The 18,087-nt window shown below is 45.5% G+C and overlaps 1 protein-coding gene across 3 annotated transcripts in view; it reads left to right on the plus strand.

Moving 5' to 3' along the window:
* The window catches only part of AKAP9 (A-kinase anchoring protein 9), a 1,796,561-nt gene that overhangs the window by 765,990 nt on the left and 1,012,484 nt on the right, over positions 1-18,087 (plus strand). For all 3 annotated transcript variants that reach the window (XM_086941844.1, XM_086941845.1, XM_086941846.1), the window contains one exon: positions 3,006-3,103. In XM_086941844.1, coding sequence (XP_086797970.1) covers positions 3,006-3,103 — 98 coding nt within the window. The remainder of the gene's footprint in view (positions 1-3,005; positions 3,104-18,087) is intronic.

The raw sequence follows: 18,087 nt of genomic DNA on the forward strand, positions 1-18,087 counted from the left end.
CTAAAACAGATGTTTCCTGCACTCAGAATAAATCAGAGTCATCCAGAGTCATAATTTCTTACAATAAACAACACAAGGAAATTCGCAAGATTTTCAGCCACAATTGGAACCTGGTAACCGGGGATCCGGTTATTGGGGAACTAGTTGGCAGAAAACCCGAATTTTCTTTTAGAAAATCTATTTCAATGGCCGACAGACTGGTTAAAAATCATTTAGAGCAACCATCATCTAAGACCTTTATGGCATTAAGCAAAGGTTTTAAAAAATGTTCGGTCTGTAAGGCTTGTAAATATGGTTGCAGTAAGAAACAATACATGACTCCTTTCAAAACTGAACCTCAGCTAATCACTAAACAGCTTACCTGCAAGACAGAGTTCGCTGTTTATGTGCTGCAGTGCCCCTGTGAGCTGCGGTATGTGGGTAGTACCCGCCTGACGGCTCACAGGCGGATATTGCAGCACATAAGAGCAATCAATACGAGGGACCAATCCTATCCCGTAGCTCGCCACTTTGAGAGCACTCACGATAGTGACCCTAGACATTTAACATACTATGTCATAGATAGTGTATTGCCGCTGAAAAGGGGTGGAAATAGAGATGCACTTCTTAGGGTCCTGGAGACGCGTTACATTCTTGAATTAGACAGTCGCACTCCAGCAGGGCTCAACGCCAGCGAGGATCTGTATACCTGCTTATGATTTAGATACCCGTTTATAATAACATTCTTATAAACAGAAACTATAAATTACAAATATATAATACTTATGGGACCATTGGGACTCATTAATGAATTGTTTACATCAATTATGACAAATTGCTCTCCATTGATCCAGGTCCTATAATATATTGGTTTCGGGTTTATTCTTTTACATGGTATACATTTCAACCTCAGGATTTTCTTTTCTTGCTTTAGTAGGGGCTCCTACTACAGTTTTTGTGTATTGAATATGTTTTTGGGATTACTATGAATGTTTTTAATTATTTGAATTTTGCACTGAAAAATAGCACTTACACCTTATCAAATTATTTGCACTATGTTGTGATTGCTGCTCTTTACCTTTTGCATTGGATTCTAGTGTTTCATAAATCCAACAAAATTCACGTATTGTGAATTAGCACCAAGCACTTTAAAATAACCCCACTGTGGGGTATATGCATTCTCTTTTGAGCTTTTTCTATTGGAAACATTGTGAGATTTTTTCTATTAACTTCAATGACAAGTTTTTAGTAAACACAATAGATGTATTTATTTATTGTAAATATGTATATATGTGATACTTTGCACAATTTGTTACTTTTGCGCAAATGTAAATACTCACTATGAGTTTAATTGTTTCTTTAAATGTACAGACTTTTGGCTATTTATTTATAGTCTTTCGTTTGTTTCATGTGAAAAAGCCCAATGAACTTTAGAAGGAGGCGTGATAATGTAAGTCCGCCCTTTGTGTTGATTATTTAAATCCAATGCCAGGTAATGTGACCTTGCCATGTGATCAAGACTGTAGGAACAGTCGAAACTTGTAATGGCGGACAGGCTCAGCAACATACTTGAATAAAGCACCCTGTTGTTAGCACTGAAGTTGGGTTCAGCTCTTCGTTCTTTCTGGCCGATTGATTTGAATAATTGGTGGCACAGGCTTGTGCTGGAACGAGTTTTGTTTCATATATATATATATATATATATATATATACACACACACATACACTAGTCGCACACTCAGGATCTCTTGCAATACCATAGATTTATTGCCAGTTACAGTATTGCAAGAGATCCTGAGTGTGCGACTACTTGGTCTACAAGATATAATTAATGTTGCCAGTGGGCTCCACTGGTGAATTGCACCCCCTATCAACGGGTTACAGGGGGCAGCAAGGAGCAAATCGAGTATTTGGATGGATATATATATTGATATATATCCTTTTTTCCTTTTTTGACACCTAATTCTCACACCGTCTTACTACTGTGAATGTTGTTTTCATCTTCTATTCACATAACTTGTTGCATTAAAAGAATTCTAGTTTGCAGCGTTGACCTTTTGTATTATTTTGGGTTAATTAACAAATAACAATGTTTAGTTGTCTTGTCAGTGGCTACCCTTCAAAGAGAAAAACTAAACTTTTTAAAAGAAGTACTCCAAAATAATGTTTTTAAAAGTAAAATCATGTGCCTTAATTTTCCAGAGACAATTTCAAGTGTTGATGTTCTTTACATTTATTTACATAATATGCAATGTTGATTCTTATTTTATGTGAATAGTTGTGTAAATTCTGTTTTTAAGAGTTTGACTTGATGTATAATGCAAAGTGTTTAAGACATAATGGAATATAAGTTTTTCGGCTGCACATCCTGTAGGGCTTAAGATTCATCTGCTGGGGACTCGAAGCACTAAGGGACTCCTAGATCAAGAGTTCCCAGATAGTGCCGTGGTAACTATTTATAAGCATCAGGAATTACTTTCTATTATGGGAAATTGTTGTTAGACTCATATTTGCACATATGATCTTTGGCACTAATGACTTCAAAATCAGGTGTCCTCTCATTCGATATGTTCTTTTGATGTAATGTAATGACATACTAGGATCTTTTTAGTTGGGCATGCATTCAGTCACTTTTATAGTTCATTGTTTTTTGTCCTCTCCACTCATGACACCACCCTTCATCTGCATATCAGTGGACATATATATCCTTGAGCTGTTGTAAAAGTTCTGAGAGGAGAGGCTGCTAAGGGAGGCAGGTTAACTGTGTGTGATAGACCACCCATGTACCTATTACATCAGTTTTTTGTGTTTGGCATATATTGCTTATCCCATACGCAACATAATGCTGCATTCAAATGTGATTGGAGGGAGTTTGGATGTGAGTACACAGGGGATGATTCTTGCATATTTGAAGCTGACCTATTTCAGGACAATAAAAATCTAGGAATCTGACACCCATAAAACTTTATAAATAAATAAATACAATAATAGTAATGTGTATCTTGTTAAATGTCTTTGCAATCTAGAAATACAAGCAAACATGCAGACTCTTGTGGCCCAAGTAAAGGAAGACTATCACCGGCTAATGGAACTTCGTGCCAAGCTTATACTCGATTCTAAAAAGGTAAATACTAATGGTGCTTTTATTATAATTCAGGAACTATATACTTATTGTAAATTCAAATGGAAATTACCATTATAGGTGAGGCCTGATATAAGATACATAGGGCGGGTCGTAAAGTAGTGAATTTTCTGTATTCCATTTGTAAGTTATGAGACAAAATGTTGGAATTTAAGTGCTGTAGTTGGGGGAATACCTTCTGTTAGGAGAATACCATCTTAGCCAGACGAGAAGTACTACCCCTTTTATTTTATTTTTTACAATATAGCAAAGCAATGATTTTAAAGAGAGGACACTTTCATTTTGCTGATTCGATTTTCTATCTTGAAGGACCACATAAGTCCTTACTTCCAAACCTTCTAATTCAACTGATAATGAATTCTCCGAAGGGAAATGTAGTCCAATTACGGTTTGCAGTATGGGAAATGTAAATTCATGTTTAAAAAAAAAAGAAAAGAGTGAACGTGAATTTGCTGCTAATTTTAAGAATCCATTACAGACTGGTTAAACTACAGTACATACTTTTAATTTTGTTTAAATCTTTTTATTAGGGTTTTACATTACAGATTCCCATGTGGGACTTCAGACTGATCACAGTTTAACCATTTCTTATGCAATTGTTGAACATCAGCAATAGTTACAGAACAACATTTACATTTAGGTTCTAATCCTCCAAGTACGGTTACATATCATCGCCCATAGATCTATTACTGGTTCGTCCCATTATGTGATGACATATCCTGTTGTGTCTGTCCCTTGCGCTACATGGTGATGAGGACTGGTGTAGCATCCTCCTCTCTGTCTGTCTGTGCTATCCCCTGCTATGTGTCTGATCATTGGTACTCTATGAATAAGTCAGCTTCCAAACCGCCGATAGAAACTTAACTGTAAACACTGGGAAGAAATGTCTCCCAGAAAGGGTGCAGAGGGGGAGCACAAGTGGCGGGCGAGGACGAGTGGTTGTGACGGGTGGTGCGTGAGCTGGCTACTAGTCTGAGTAGTGAGTCGTGGGTATCTCGGGGGGGGGGGCACGGGGATAGACAACAGTGTCAGTGGTATCATCTACCTATCCTATTCTATCCTCCCGCCTGGGTATCACTTGGCCGGTATTGGGGCTTGTGACCTGGGGGGCTGAAAAGGGTCGCAGTGCGGGGGCTGTGTCGTCTCAGGTGTCTCCCCTGCTGCCGTCTCTTGTTTGAATTGGATTAATAACTGCGCCCATGCCATAGATATTGAGTATTTGCCTGTTCCTTTCACTTCATCTTCTCTGAAGGTCTCCCCCTCCGCTGCCCCCATTTGTTTATCACCCCTACACAAACTGCCTCCGGTGGTCCTGTAGGGGCTCTCCAGTGCATGGCTATGTTTCTTTTCGCCAGGAGGATGGCTAGTGACGCGAATCGCCATATCAATTTTTCGGACGTCTTTTTCCAGAAGACCCCTCGGGCGCATGCCTCCCATGTGGTTATGTGCAGAAGGTTTACCGTTGTTTGAAGTGTGTGATGTACCCTGTCCCAATACTGTTGTATGGAGGGGCAATCCCAGAACATGTGCCTAAAGTTCGCCTGACAACTGGGGCATGTGAATCGTGTATCTGAATTCTAATGGTGTAGTTTATGCAGCGTGAGATACGTGCGGTGTAGGATATTAAACTGTATGTTTTTGAATCGTGTATTTCTGGAAACGCTTTTTAGGATATTCCAAGGCCTGGTTTCACTCTTTATCATTGTATGCTCGACCCACATAGTTTTCCATGACTGTTGCAGTCTGTCCAGGGACACGTTAGTCAGTTCCCGAATTGCCTTGTAGTGCCACGTTATTAAGCGTCTAACTGCTCCCATTCGTAGTATCATGTGTAGCACTGGATGTGTCGGGTGTTCCCCATCCCGTAGGTCCCAACATTGGCGAGCGCTGTCTAAGAGTTGCCGATGCATTAGAAATTGCCCCTGCTGGAGGTCATACCATTCGACCATCTGAGCATATGTCTTCAGTTGCTCTACGTGGAACATAGCTTCCACCTCTGTCACATCATGATCGGTCCATACCTGCAGGGCTCTCGCGGTATAATATTCTTCATTTCGGGGGAATCCCACTAGGGGAAGCAATGGAGAGTACAGCGGTCGCCCCTTCGAAATTCGGTGCACTTGCATCATGCATTTGCGGGCTATGGAATCCTGCAACGGATGTGTGCAGGCCGGATTGGTGCCCGGCAGTAACATTCTCCAGATAGCGGGAAAGGGTAGCCTGCCAGTCTCGGTGATTTCTCCTATGTGCCTCTCTGCTGTCCAGTGAGATAACCACTGAAGTTGCGCCGCGAGGAAATAGGACTCAAAGGACGGGGCTCCCAAACCTCCGCAAGTCATGTGCAGATATAATGTGCGTAGTGCTACTCTATGACGGCCATCTCCCCAGATCAGTGATGTGAGCAGCGCATCTGTATCCCGAAGAAGGATCGTGGTGGGACCACTGGGAGATTCGTGAAGTAATATAACATTCTGGGGACCATTATCATTTTTGCTATGGCTACACGCCCGATGGGCGCCAGAGGTAGTGTTTTCCAGAAGCCCACCGCTGATCGTAGGCCCGCCAGCGATTTGCGATGGTTACCCTCCTAGAGGTCCTCCGGGGAATGATATAGTCGCACTCCCAGATATCTAGGGGCCGCTTCTCTCTACGTCAATGTCTGAGTGCCTATCACGATGTCCTGAGGCGCCGAATGGGGGCCGAGTGGGAAAATCGTTGATTTTTCCCAGTTGACTCTGAGACCTGAGGTCTCCCCAAATTCTTCCAATGCTGCCCATATCAGGGTAAGATCACACGTAACGTCCCGAATATAAATCAAAAGGTCATCTGCGTATAATGATATGCAGTGTATTGTATCCGCTACCGGGATTCCCCACGTTTCCCCCTCCCGTCGTAATCTTATGGCCAAAGGCTCTACCGCCAGAGCGAAGAGGAGGGGGAAAGGGGGCACCCCTGTCTAGTTCCTCTCTCCACGGGAATGGGGCTGATATGAGTTTGCCGACTCTTACCCTGGACAGGAGCTGCGTATATGCGTGTGGGGCCGATGTTTATTTTCCAGAGGACTGCGAACCGATGGGGCCAAGTCAGGGTATTGACCGCTTTTTCTAGATCTAAGATCAAGCATGCCGCTCATGGAAATCGGTCTTTTACTCTGTCCTGAATATGAAACAGCCTACGCAAGTTATGTGAGGTGTGAGGTGTTGCGTCGTGGTACGAAGCCACATTGGTCAGGATGTACCAAAGCTGGGAGGATTTGACTGTAGCGATCGGCCAGCAGCTTCCCCAGAATCTTGCAGTCCGTGTTTAGGAGTGTTATTGGTCTGTAAGAGGCCGGTAGTGCAGCGTCTCTGTGAGGTTTCGGGAATATCACCAGCATCGATTCGCGGAGCGAATCCGGAAGTGTACCTCTGATTAGTGCATCTTGGTAGGTAGAGGCCAGCTGGGGCACTAGCTGGGCCGCAAACGTGCTATAATACTAGAGTGGGAACCCGTCCATTCCTGGCGCCTTCCTCCTCGCCAACGACCCAATTGCATGCTTTGTCGGAGGGTGTGGTCTTTCCGTCTAATTCTTTCCTGTCCTCTGGGGAGATTTCGGTCATGGGCCCATAAACTGCTTCAGCTCTCGCGGTGTCAACGTCGTTGGGGCGCGGTAGGCTTCTGTGTAATAGTCATGGAATATGTGTAATATATCGATTTGGGAGTGTTTGAGATGCCCATTCTTGTCTGTGAGTTCTGTGATGGGATGTGTCGCTGTGTCTTGTTTGGTTAACCTAGTCAATAAGGCTCCCGTTCTATTACCTTCCCGATGTGCCCTAGTTGCATATGCGCGGTAGTTGTATTTGCGTAGGTCTCGCAGCGTCTCCGTGTGAGAGAGTTTAGCTGCTGAAAGCTGCGCCAGTGTGGCTTTCCCCTGGTCTACATTTTGGGACATTTCTGCCAATTTCGTCTCTGCTCTGTATAATGCACTTTTCAGTGTTCTCCGTACCCCACCACCTGTTGGATACTATGTCCCCTGGCGCTGATCTTATATGTGTCCCACTCTATTGCTCTGGAGGAAGCTGTGCCAGCATTCCGCAGAAAGTGTTCCTGGATAAATTTGGCAGAATGCCTGATCTGTGAGGCATTCTTGGAGTAATTTCCATGTTGGAACTGGGGGGTGGGGTGGTCTCCCTCTAAGGGTCCCTATGTGTGCGTCATGATCCGACACTATCCTGCCCAAGTAGTTGGCGTGTTGCACCTTGGGCAGGAGTACTGTGCAGCACAGAAACCTATTGAGTCTAACACGGGGGATGAAGTGAAAGGAGTAAAGCCTGGCATCTGGGTTCTGTACTCTCCAGGTGTCCACCAACGTCCAGTGATCTACCCATTTCCGGAAGCGTCAGTTTGTTTGTGTACAGGCGAGTGTACTGGTGGGGGATGCGACCTGTCTAGGTGTACATCTAGTACACAATTATAATCCCTTCCCAGGAGCCATGGGACCTCTGCGTGGTGAGCCAATACGCTTGTAAGTTTGTCCCAATATTGATCTTGTTCTACATTGGGAGCGTATATACACCCTATGAGTAGTGGTTGACCCTCCAATAGTCCTGTCATTAATACATATCGCCCCTCTTTGTCTATTAGTCGTGTTTGCTCCTTGAATGGCACCCCTGTGCACCTCTGGCAAAGGCAGAGTACGTTGTGGCACAGACAATGCCCCACCATTTTTTACGAAGGCGAGCTACTTCCTTTTCTGTCAAGTGTGTCTCCTGTAAGTGTAAATAGAGTACTGCTTATTGGCCGTTTGCATCCCCCTGACATTTAGTGTGACGAGTTTTATGTCTGTGTTAGGGACTTTGTGTCATGGATCATGAGAATATTCAGTATTCTTCTCTATGTATACTGTCTCCTTTACCCAGCAAACCTACCCAACCATCCGCCGCCCACCCGCTCTGAAAAGTCTGCATTGTCCTTTCTCTGCTCCTCACTCCTGAGGATACCTGGGAGATTAAGATACAAAGGGTGACAAACTGAAACTCTGGGGAACATTCCCAGCTTGGGGGACCTACTGCTCGGGGCAATATGTCCAAACTGGTTGTCATATGTAGTCTTTAGTTCTTTGTTGTGGGGTAGTTGCTTTTCATCTCCCCCACCTCTGCCGGCACGGCCGCTCATTCATAAGAGACATCGGGAATGTGCCCACTTGTGCCACATCTGTTCTTGGTTGCTTGAGCCGGGCTGGAATATTGCTCATTGTTACAATCGTTGCAGTAAGTCCTGATGACCGCAACGCCGCATCACCGTGATTGGATGTTGTCCCGCCTGCGTATGATTCGGTTCGGGCCGTTCCACTCTCACTTTGCGCCTTGGGCCTCTATTAGTCCATTATATCAATGTGTCGGCCGTTTGGGGGGTCACTATTGGAGGCGTCATTGAGCTTTCTCGAGATGTGGGTACATCACTGCCCTAGTCTTCCGAGCTGAACAGGTGTGGGCCTCTTTCCACGTCCGACCCCTGCTCCGCGGGGTCCAGGGCAGCCACTTCTTGTAATGCTTTTTCTGCACTCCTGTGATGATTTGCGTGAGGTCCTGAGAGCCGGTCACAGCCGGGCTGGACCACACACTGAGTTGCGTGAGGGTGACTCTTCGGAATCGCCTTCCTGACCGTCTGGATGGTTGTCCATTTTGTGTGTCTGTGGCATTCGTAGGGCGAGATATGTGCTGTTTCACGCAGGTGTCTGTGTCTTTTGGGTCCATGAAGAAGTGCGCGGCGCCTTCGTTAATGATTTTGAGCCTGGCAGGGAATAGGAGGGCGTATTGTACTTTCTTTTGACGCAGGGTGTGCTTATTCGCCAGGAAGGTGGCCCTTTGTTGTTGTACAGCTCGAGAATAGTCCGGGAACAGCATCACCTGTTTATCTTCTACTTGCAGTTGTCCGTGTTGTCCAGCTGCAAGGAGAATGATGTCCCTGTCTTGGTAATGTAGTAGTTTCAACAGGAATGGTCGAGGTGGTAGGCCCGGTTTAGGTCTGCGTGCTGGGACTCAGTGCGCCCTTTCGATAGAGAAATAGGGGTCAAATCATTAGCGGGCATGAATGTTGCGATCCAGGCTGTGATGTATTTGATTGGCCCCCTCTACCCCCTCTGGATGATTCATGACTCTGATATTGCTCCGCCGGGAACGTCCCTCCAAATCGTCTGTTTTGTGTTCCAGAGTCTTAATGCAGGATTGCAGTTCTTTCATATCGTGGTGGTACTGCTGCACTTGTGGTTCCACTGCCTGCATCGTCTTTTCACTCTGTGTTACTTTGTCCGTCAGTTTCCTGTGATCGTCTCGGAGAATGTTGAGATCAGTTGCCAGGACGTCAAATTTGTTTTCCATCGCCACTCTAGAGTGTTCTATGGCAGCAAGGACCTGGTCTAGTTTTCTGGACATGGAGTCTTCGCTAGTGGGTTCCTCTTGTGATCTAGTCACTACAGGTGTCGGGGGTGTTGCTCTCTGTTCTGAAGTGTGTGTTGTCCCCACCGCGCATTGGTGACCCATGATGGGGGTCTTCGCGCCCCTCCCGCAGCGACCGGCGGCTGATGTTGTTCGACTCTAAGCTTGTATTCTGTGGATAGCTGCAGTGCTAGTACACCTACCTAGAAGCATCCAACTCTTTCCGGGTCGGCAAGGTCAGTCTCCCCTCGTGATCCCAGTGCGGGGCGGGCAGGCAATAGTGACCTGGGTGACCTGAGAAGTTTCCTCTACGCGGGTACGAATTGCCCGCGCCCGAGAGGTAGCACAGGGTCCTGCCGGGGCTGCAGTGATTTAGTGGTGGCTCAGTCCTGTGGAGGTGCTCTGTGACCAGTCCACAATTAAGAGGCACCTTACCGTCAGGTGCCCCACTGTGCTCCGAGTGTGAGGTGGAGTGCACCTCGTAGTGCTGTCAAAAGGTCACCTGCTCAGGGTCCCACCTCTGTGCAGCGAGAGGAGATGTTGTTGTGTCCTTTTAATCCCCGGGATAGGGGCACGAGGGCGGCCTGCTATCGATTTACCGCCTGTCTGTCGCTTCCTTTCCTTTTTCCCCCTTGCGTGCCTTAGAATTCAATGTGGGGTGGGGGGGGGAATGGGGGCCATCGTGTGTCCAGGCCTGGCCACGGTATCCTGCATATAGTTCGGGAGCTTTGCCTGCTTCCACTTCAGGGTCTTTATGGTAAGAGAAAACCAGTCTGTTTGATGTGTGGGCAGTGCGGTGTTTGCTGTTCCCTCACTCACCCGCCACTTTCTTTATCGCGGGTCACGCAAAGTCTGGGGTATGTGACTGTGCTGTTCTCCAGCTTGGGGCCCAGGAACCACAGGACTGGCCCTGTGCAGTCTTTCCCATCTCAGGGTGCATGGATGGGACTCTGTGTTCTACCCCGCTGACAAGGGCACTCCCATCACTCAGCCCCGACTGCCGCAGGAGATGGGCGCCCGCGGCTGCGTTCGGCCTCCGCAAGGCCGTCCTCCGGTCCCCACCACGAGCGCTGCAGGCCGGGCCCATGAACTCTTACTGTGGGCCCGGATCTGCTTCAAATCAGGGTTGATGTGGATGCAGCCCCGGTGTGGAGGTCCTCAGAGCATCTCCTCCACCGCTCCTCCCGCAGATTCGGACGCTCCCCAGGCAGGGAGGGGAACCTCCCGTCAATTTTCTCTGGCTGCTGCGCTGTCGTTGTCACCCTCCATCTGTCAGGACCTATATTCTCGCTCTGGTCCCCGGCAGGTCGCGCCGTTATGCAGTGGGCCCGCCATTTTGTGCAGCATTTGCGGGGATCCTCCGAGGGGTGCTTCAGGCGCACTGTTACCTCATGTGCTGGGGATTTGGTCGCACCAGAGCCGGCTCTGCACCATCAGGACTCAGCTGCTGCCCATTGTGTGGCTTATGGATGAGAGGGGATAGGATTAATTTTGTTTGCATGGGCTGCCAGCCTGAGCCTCAGGGAGAAGGGTCAGCTATCTTGGCTGACTCGGCCACTTCTCAAACTACAGTACATACTTAGTGATGAACTTGTGAAATATCATTAACATTCCTGCTATTAGTCTGCAGCACTATTAAGATTCTTTTTATGAAATGTAAAATGTAATATACCCTGAGAACATGATCGACGTCCCAGGTTCAACCATGCACATTAACATCAGCAGTCTTCATCAGGGCTACAAATGCACAAAACCTAATAGCTACCCCAGGATCAGATATGACCAAAAACTGTCACCCAGGTCACACTGACCATATCACCATGTGTAAATATAAACAAAGTGGAATTTCAAGAGGAACATAGTTCTATCAAATTAAAAATAAGATTCATATATTTAACATTGGCACTCATCAATAAAGTATGCCATAGGAGAGAAAACATAAGCTTAAAATAAGAATATCAGGGAAAGGAAAATAGGGTAAAGCTAAGTTACTAGTCTACCACCAAGAGAAAGGTGAATCATTGAAATACCTGCTTTCCTAACAAAGTAGTCCAATGCATACAAGTAGTAGCAAGGTCTTCAAATATTGCAAGTCATCCAAATCTGAAAAATATATTTTCCAATTATTAACTTGTACAAAAGCAATACCCAAACAATTCTTTGGCTAAAGTATACGAGCATTGAGTCGGCTCACCTATTGCGAAATGAAGGTGAATAAGCGAAGTGCTGAAAAGTATAAAATCAGTGGTCCAATATCTGCAAAGCAACAGTTTATACAAAGTCATTCAATATGACCATCCTCATCAGAGTAGACATACTTAGTAGACATGGAGCTACAAGGTGTAGGTGCATGGGGCTGTAAATCTTCCCTCTGCTTCTGTATGTACCTCGTGAGCATACGTTGGCTTATATCGCGCTGCCAAAGCGATTGTGAACTAAGTAAAATGCAACGATATGCATGCCTGCCAGTATGTGCATGTCAAGATATTCGACTGGTTTGTTATTGACACCACTAATGCAAGTATAAGAACCTGCATACTGCTATGACTTATTATCAAATGTTCAGATGCGTTTAAGATGCTATCTGTATGTGGATCTTACTGCCAAAATACTAGTCAAGCAAGCATGCCAAATTAACTGTAATAAAGCTTTTGCTTAGCACTAGTTCCTACAGAATTAGTAATGGTGGCTCTTATCCATACTCGAGCACCCTTTACATTATACTCCTTACTGATTGTGTCTAGTGAATTTGTGTTTTGCTACAAGTGTGTGCACCGTATCTCCCTATTCATTGTTCATAACATCAAAGAGAAGTTTTTCAAATTGACTAAAAATAATCAGGGATAGAAAAAGTAATTGGGAATGCACAAAACATTGTGTTTTGCACGTAAATGTTTCCAAATTTATTGAATCTCCAAATAACAAGGTACCAAAAGGCGCTTCAGTAGTGACGGGACTGGTGCCTAGAATGTGTGGCATTCATTTGGTACATGCATTTTTGGTTATTCTGAGCCAGAAAACTCCATTGCAGTCTACATAAAAAAAAACATACCCATCCCCTCTCTGTATCCCCCTCCCCCCCCCCCAAGTTTGAATTTTGATGAAATATCAACAAAGTGGTGCTAACAGTCAGTGTGTGAAGTTTTATGTAGATTGATTAATGTTCAACTACATGAGGTAAACTTTTTTTTAAACTGAATTAGTGTTCCCTTATAGAGATATAGAGAGTTAATGAAGATTCAGAAAACTAATTGTTACAATTTTTTTAAGTATTAGCACAAGAATGCGGCACTGTCGGCACTGTTTTGTGTATTATAGTTTGATTGCCTCTGTGGGTATCGTGTGATAAGTGGTAGAAATGTTGTAGGATTGGTGGCCATGTCCTTTGAATGGAGGATTATTAATATTTCAGTTACCTTTCCAACAAAGAAATGGATATTAAATTCAATGTATATATATATGTTGTAAAAAACAAAATGGAGGTAAGTTATGTATTTAAAAAGTGCACATGATCTTGCTTTACCTGTAAGGATGCAATATTCATTAGTATTAAAAACAATAAATTAGTCAGGGGTTTTTTTTGTTTATATTTCTTGGGGGGATGTGGGGGGGGTGATGATACAGTTCCCTCGCAAATTTCATGATTTTTTATTAAATACATTACATCCAATTACTGAGTAAAAATTCCCTTTGCGAAGAATATATCCTCCCCGTTGTTTCCCTCCACATCCTTTCATTGATTGGCACTTCTAAAAAGACGATTGTTCTGAGAAACAGGATGGTCTTGTGAAAGCCCAGAATTTGGTTCCTGCCTTGTGGTGGCATTTGCAATATCTTCAATGATGGAGCTAAAACAACATTATTACAGCTGGGCCCTGAGTCACAAAGTCTTTTCCCCAATCTGTGCTAAACTTATCAAGGAGGAGAAACACATTTTGTATCTGCCAGTTTTCAAAACTGAATTTTGCTTACACCAAATGAATTCAGTGTATATTGAACTGCAGGCTTATCTATTCTGAGTGCAAAACCTCTGTTCAGGTGTGATCAGCAGTGTGGTAGATGCAGATCTGTCCCCAATGAGCAAAGCCCCATTCTGTCTCAGATCCTGCTCCACCAAGCTAGTCCTGGCCTGGTAGAGTACTCATGCAGACAAATGCACAATGCATTAATGTGTACCCTGGCTTCATCGCAAGACACTCTACACCAACTCTCATGCAGAAAATAGAAGCTGGTGTTTAGTATTCTATTTCTTAGTGATAAAAATGTAATTGTTTACATTTCTCTCCATGAGTCGTTTATGAAGACCCAAGCAGGGAGCTACCCCCCACACACAACCCTTGAAAGTAGAGGGGCAGAAAGCCTGCTGACAGTAGCAGAACTTGTGCTGCTAGTCTGACCCTGCTTTTTCTACATCAGTACTTTTACAAAGAGGATCTGGAACCAGAGAAATGGCACACACACTTTTATGAGGAAAACTGATCCTTGCGAACTTGTGCCTGAATTTCTTTAATCAGCAAAAATGTCTTTAACTTACTGCCAATTATTTATTTGATTAATTTTTTATAAAGATTTTATCATTATCGAACAGCAGTACAACATAAACGTCACTTGGTAATGAACGACAATGAACGAAAGATATGGCTCAAACAAGGCTGAAAGGCTGTAACATGAAGAACAAAAAGCAAAGGCAAAGGAACTATATGCTGTATAAATGATACATAAATCATAAACCATAAATCTAACTGTGTGCACAGCTGGTAGAGCAAAACCCAGTCGGTACCACGGATAGCAGAGGGCGGCATGAAGTTTAGAAGTACGACTAGGGGTAGAAAGAAAGAGGGTCAAGGTAAGGGCGGTGGGGGCACGCAGGTGACACTGGTGGATGAGGGTAGGTATGCGGTGGGGGTTGGATGTAGAACTACATCCACCCCCAGGAAAGTAGCCTATATAGCAGTGAAAAGTTCTATGCGATCTTGGAGTTGATATATGACCCTTCATACAATTCCACCGTATAAATCTCTGTCAGCCACTCGTCACAAGTGGCCAACAGTTATGATCTCCAGGGATCTAAAATGCAGAGCTAGGGTGTAGTTAATGCAGTGGCCAGTAATTTACGTATGTGAACCATGAGCCCAGGGAGATTGCGCTTATCGTGTAACATGATCAGTGTTCGGGGTAGTGTGCCAGACAGTTCTAACTAATTTGGGACTACAGCTGGAGTATATCTGGGCAATCGTAGAGGATGTGCGTCGTATCACAGTTGGGAATGGCGCAGCACCACCATTGTGAGAGGTAAAGAAGGTATGAGGCTGCTGATTTCTGCAGTGTCCGGTGCCAGTCTGGTTCATTTAAAAAAAGCAGAACTTCATTCTCAAAACCTGGATACCCCTGTCAAATTCCTCTATCAGTTCTGCCAAATCTTGATCCTCCGACTCTACTTGGAGTCTTCCCTGCCATTTACCTGCTTGAAGATTCAGGAGGGTTCGCGGATACAGGTGGTGGGCAGTCAGGTTATAGTAGCTGGACATGATCCCTTTGCAAGATCCCCAGAACTTCAAGTACTGTGCAATTGGTAAGGCAAGGAGTTTCCAAGGCTGGGCCCGAGGACTCTATACAAGCAATGACGCAGTTGCATGTCCCTTTGAGACTGAGGGACCTGAAATTCTTCTTAAAATACCCTGAAGGTTTTTATCTCACCAGAGTCATGATTCCGGCAGTTCGCCACACACCCCAGAGCAGAGGCCTGGCGCCCACTTTGAATAGCAGTATGTACTAGAGGAGGGCAATAAGGGTGGAGCTGTGAGTGACATTGCAGGAGTTTGTGGGCTTGGTTCCTGATCCTCACCATGGTCTGAATGATGGGGGTTGAAGTTTGAATATCGCTGGGTTATTGTAAAGGTAACGGAGGTCCCGGTCTGGCCGCCTTGAGCAATGACGTATTCAAATTTCCCCCAGAAAGAGAGGTTGTCATATAAGGCCACATTGCGGGCAGCTGGGCAAGGTGTAAGGCCATAGAGTAGTGTTCAGTGCAGGGCAAACCCAGACTCGCATTGTTGGTGCGCAATCAGTGTAGAGGCTTTCAGGTGAGGCTACATGTTGCCCCACACAAAGGTTCTGATGCCTTTGTCAATGAAGTGAAGGAAAGGGGTTCTCATTAGCATGGGTAAAGCGTAGGACATAGTTGAAATAGGAAGAACCTACAATTTCACCTCCTGCAAGCGACCCCTCGTTGACAGATTAAGATGGTTCTATTTTGCATAATCTGCTGTAGTTTTAGCTATGAGCCGGTCAAGGTTAACAGAAACCATCTAATCCAGGCCTTTGGGTATGAGGTTGCTCTTGCGGGCTCCACTGGAATAGATATTCGGCTATAGCCACTCATGTCATAACACGCAACATGGGTAAGGGCTCACTCTTGTCCCAGTTGATTTTCTAGCGCAAGATGTCAGATAAGTATGAGAAGGGCAGAAGGGTCGGGAGAGAGCTATCAACATTGGTAAGTGTTAACGAGAAATATTCTGCATATAGGAAAGGTCTGGACGGTCCCACTGGGGTGAGGATGCCCACAATTGTTGGGCTTGGCCGATGTCCCCTGCCAAAGGTTTAATCGATAGAGGAAAGTAGCCTACCCTGATGGGTACCCCTGAGGGCAGGTAACGGGTCAGATAATCCCCAGCAGTTGACTTGTGGGTGTGGTGTTAAGCCTTTGGACTTTTGCTATGTTCAAACCTATGCTGCGTGAAAAACATATAGCTGAATCCAATGTGATCAAATGCCTTTTCAGCATCCAATGAAAGAGCCAGGGCAGCCTCCTGCAAGTCCTTGGACAACCATAAAAGATAGGAGGTCCCTGGACCAATGCCTGCATAGAATGATGGATCACATAACACCCTTAAGGCTGGTTGCTAAGACGATGGCAGCATCTTGGTGTCAGAATTCAGGGGACAGATTGGGCGTTAGCTGCTACAGTGCAGGGGATCCCTACCTGGTTTCGGAAGGACAGTGATCAAAGCTTTATTAAATGTGTGTTACAGACCCAGAGCTGGTTTGCCTCCTGAAATGCTGCATGGAGATGGCCCACTGTCTCTACATTAAGCCACCAGTAAAATTCTCCCGGAAACCACCCTCTCCGGGTGCCATTTACGGAAGGCGTGAAATGGTCTGCACTAATTCCTACTATGAGATCTCTACCTCCAGGAGCATCCAGCCTTCATCATTGACGCGGGGCAGAATGAGCTTATCAAGAAAGTTATTCACCCTCTCCTTGCTATCTTCTGTCTCTGAACTGTTGAGTTTTGCTTAGTAGGCCCCAAAGGCAATGGGCTGTAGGGAGCAGAGCATGCGCCCAGTCTCATTCCTTTTAGACCGGGCGACCATCGCAGCCTCTCACTGTCTGAGTTGGGTAGCAAGCAGCCTCTTCGCTTTCTTCCCTTGTGCATAGTGGCAGGCCCTCAGTTTATAGAGCATGGGTTCTGCCTGGGATGTACAGAGGGAGTTAAGCTCCATTTTGGCTTTTGCTAGTGTGCGTTTGGTTTCAGGGGATGGCCTCCTTGTATATGTTTGGGTGTGAAGGCAATTGTTACGCTCCAGGGCTGTTGGAAATGGCCCTTTTTGCAGGGTCATCCCTAAACATTTCGCCTTCCTCTTTTATTTTTTCTGACCTGTTGTTGGTTTTATGACTGTGCACTTCACCACTGCTGATCAGTGCTAAAGTGCATATGCTCTCCCTGTGTAAAAATGACTGTGAATTGGTATTTCCCTGATTGGCTTATTCGATTTACCTGTTAGTCCCTAGTAGTGTGGCCTGAGTGTGCCCAGGGCTTGTAACCCAAATGCTGCTGCTGGGCCTGCCACGCTGGTTTGCGCCACCCACAGAAGCAGCTTGTAAATTGTACCTCAGACCTGCCACTGCAGTGTCTGCGTGCAGCCAGAACTGCCATCTTGGCTGTGAAGTGCCCACACTTCCCAGACCCTGAACTTTCCCTTAGCATCATGTCAGTCACCCCTATGGTAGGTGCATTGTGTGTGTGAGGCAGGACATGGCTTGATATGTGTAGCATGTCCTGGTAGTGAATTACCCTCCATTTTGTTTTTCACTGCTGCAAGGCTACCTGTTCTCCATAGGTTAGAATGGGCAGGCTGGCTATTACATCTTATAGTCCTAACTGTCCCAAGGAACATGGTAGAAATTAGAGTTTAGTATGCCTGAGCTGAGAATAATAAAATACAATATTCTGTGTTTGAAAATAACACTTTTAGAAAGTAGGTATTTTCTTGCCTAAGCCTTCCAGTGTGCTCTGCTGTTATGTGTATTGACTGTCTGGGTTTAGAGGGGCATGGCAGGCTGAGTCAGACCTGGGTTGATTAGAGAAATCTGCATTGAGTACTGGGGAGGAGTAGCTCCTTGACCTGAATAAGGCTGTGCCTGGCAAGGTGAATGCTGGCTCCACCTCCTACTGTGCATCTGATGGCAGACCCCCCTCTTTCTGAAAGGAAGGATGCAGCCTGGTAAACAAAGTGCTCCAGGCCTGAGCAGAACTGGTTCCGGCT

This window comes from Lissotriton vulgaris, chromosome 10, assembly GCF_964263255.1.
Source record: "Lissotriton vulgaris chromosome 10, aLisVul1.2, whole genome shotgun sequence".
In the NCBI taxonomy this organism is placed as follows: domain Eukaryota; kingdom Metazoa; phylum Chordata; class Amphibia; order Caudata; family Salamandridae; genus Lissotriton; species Lissotriton vulgaris.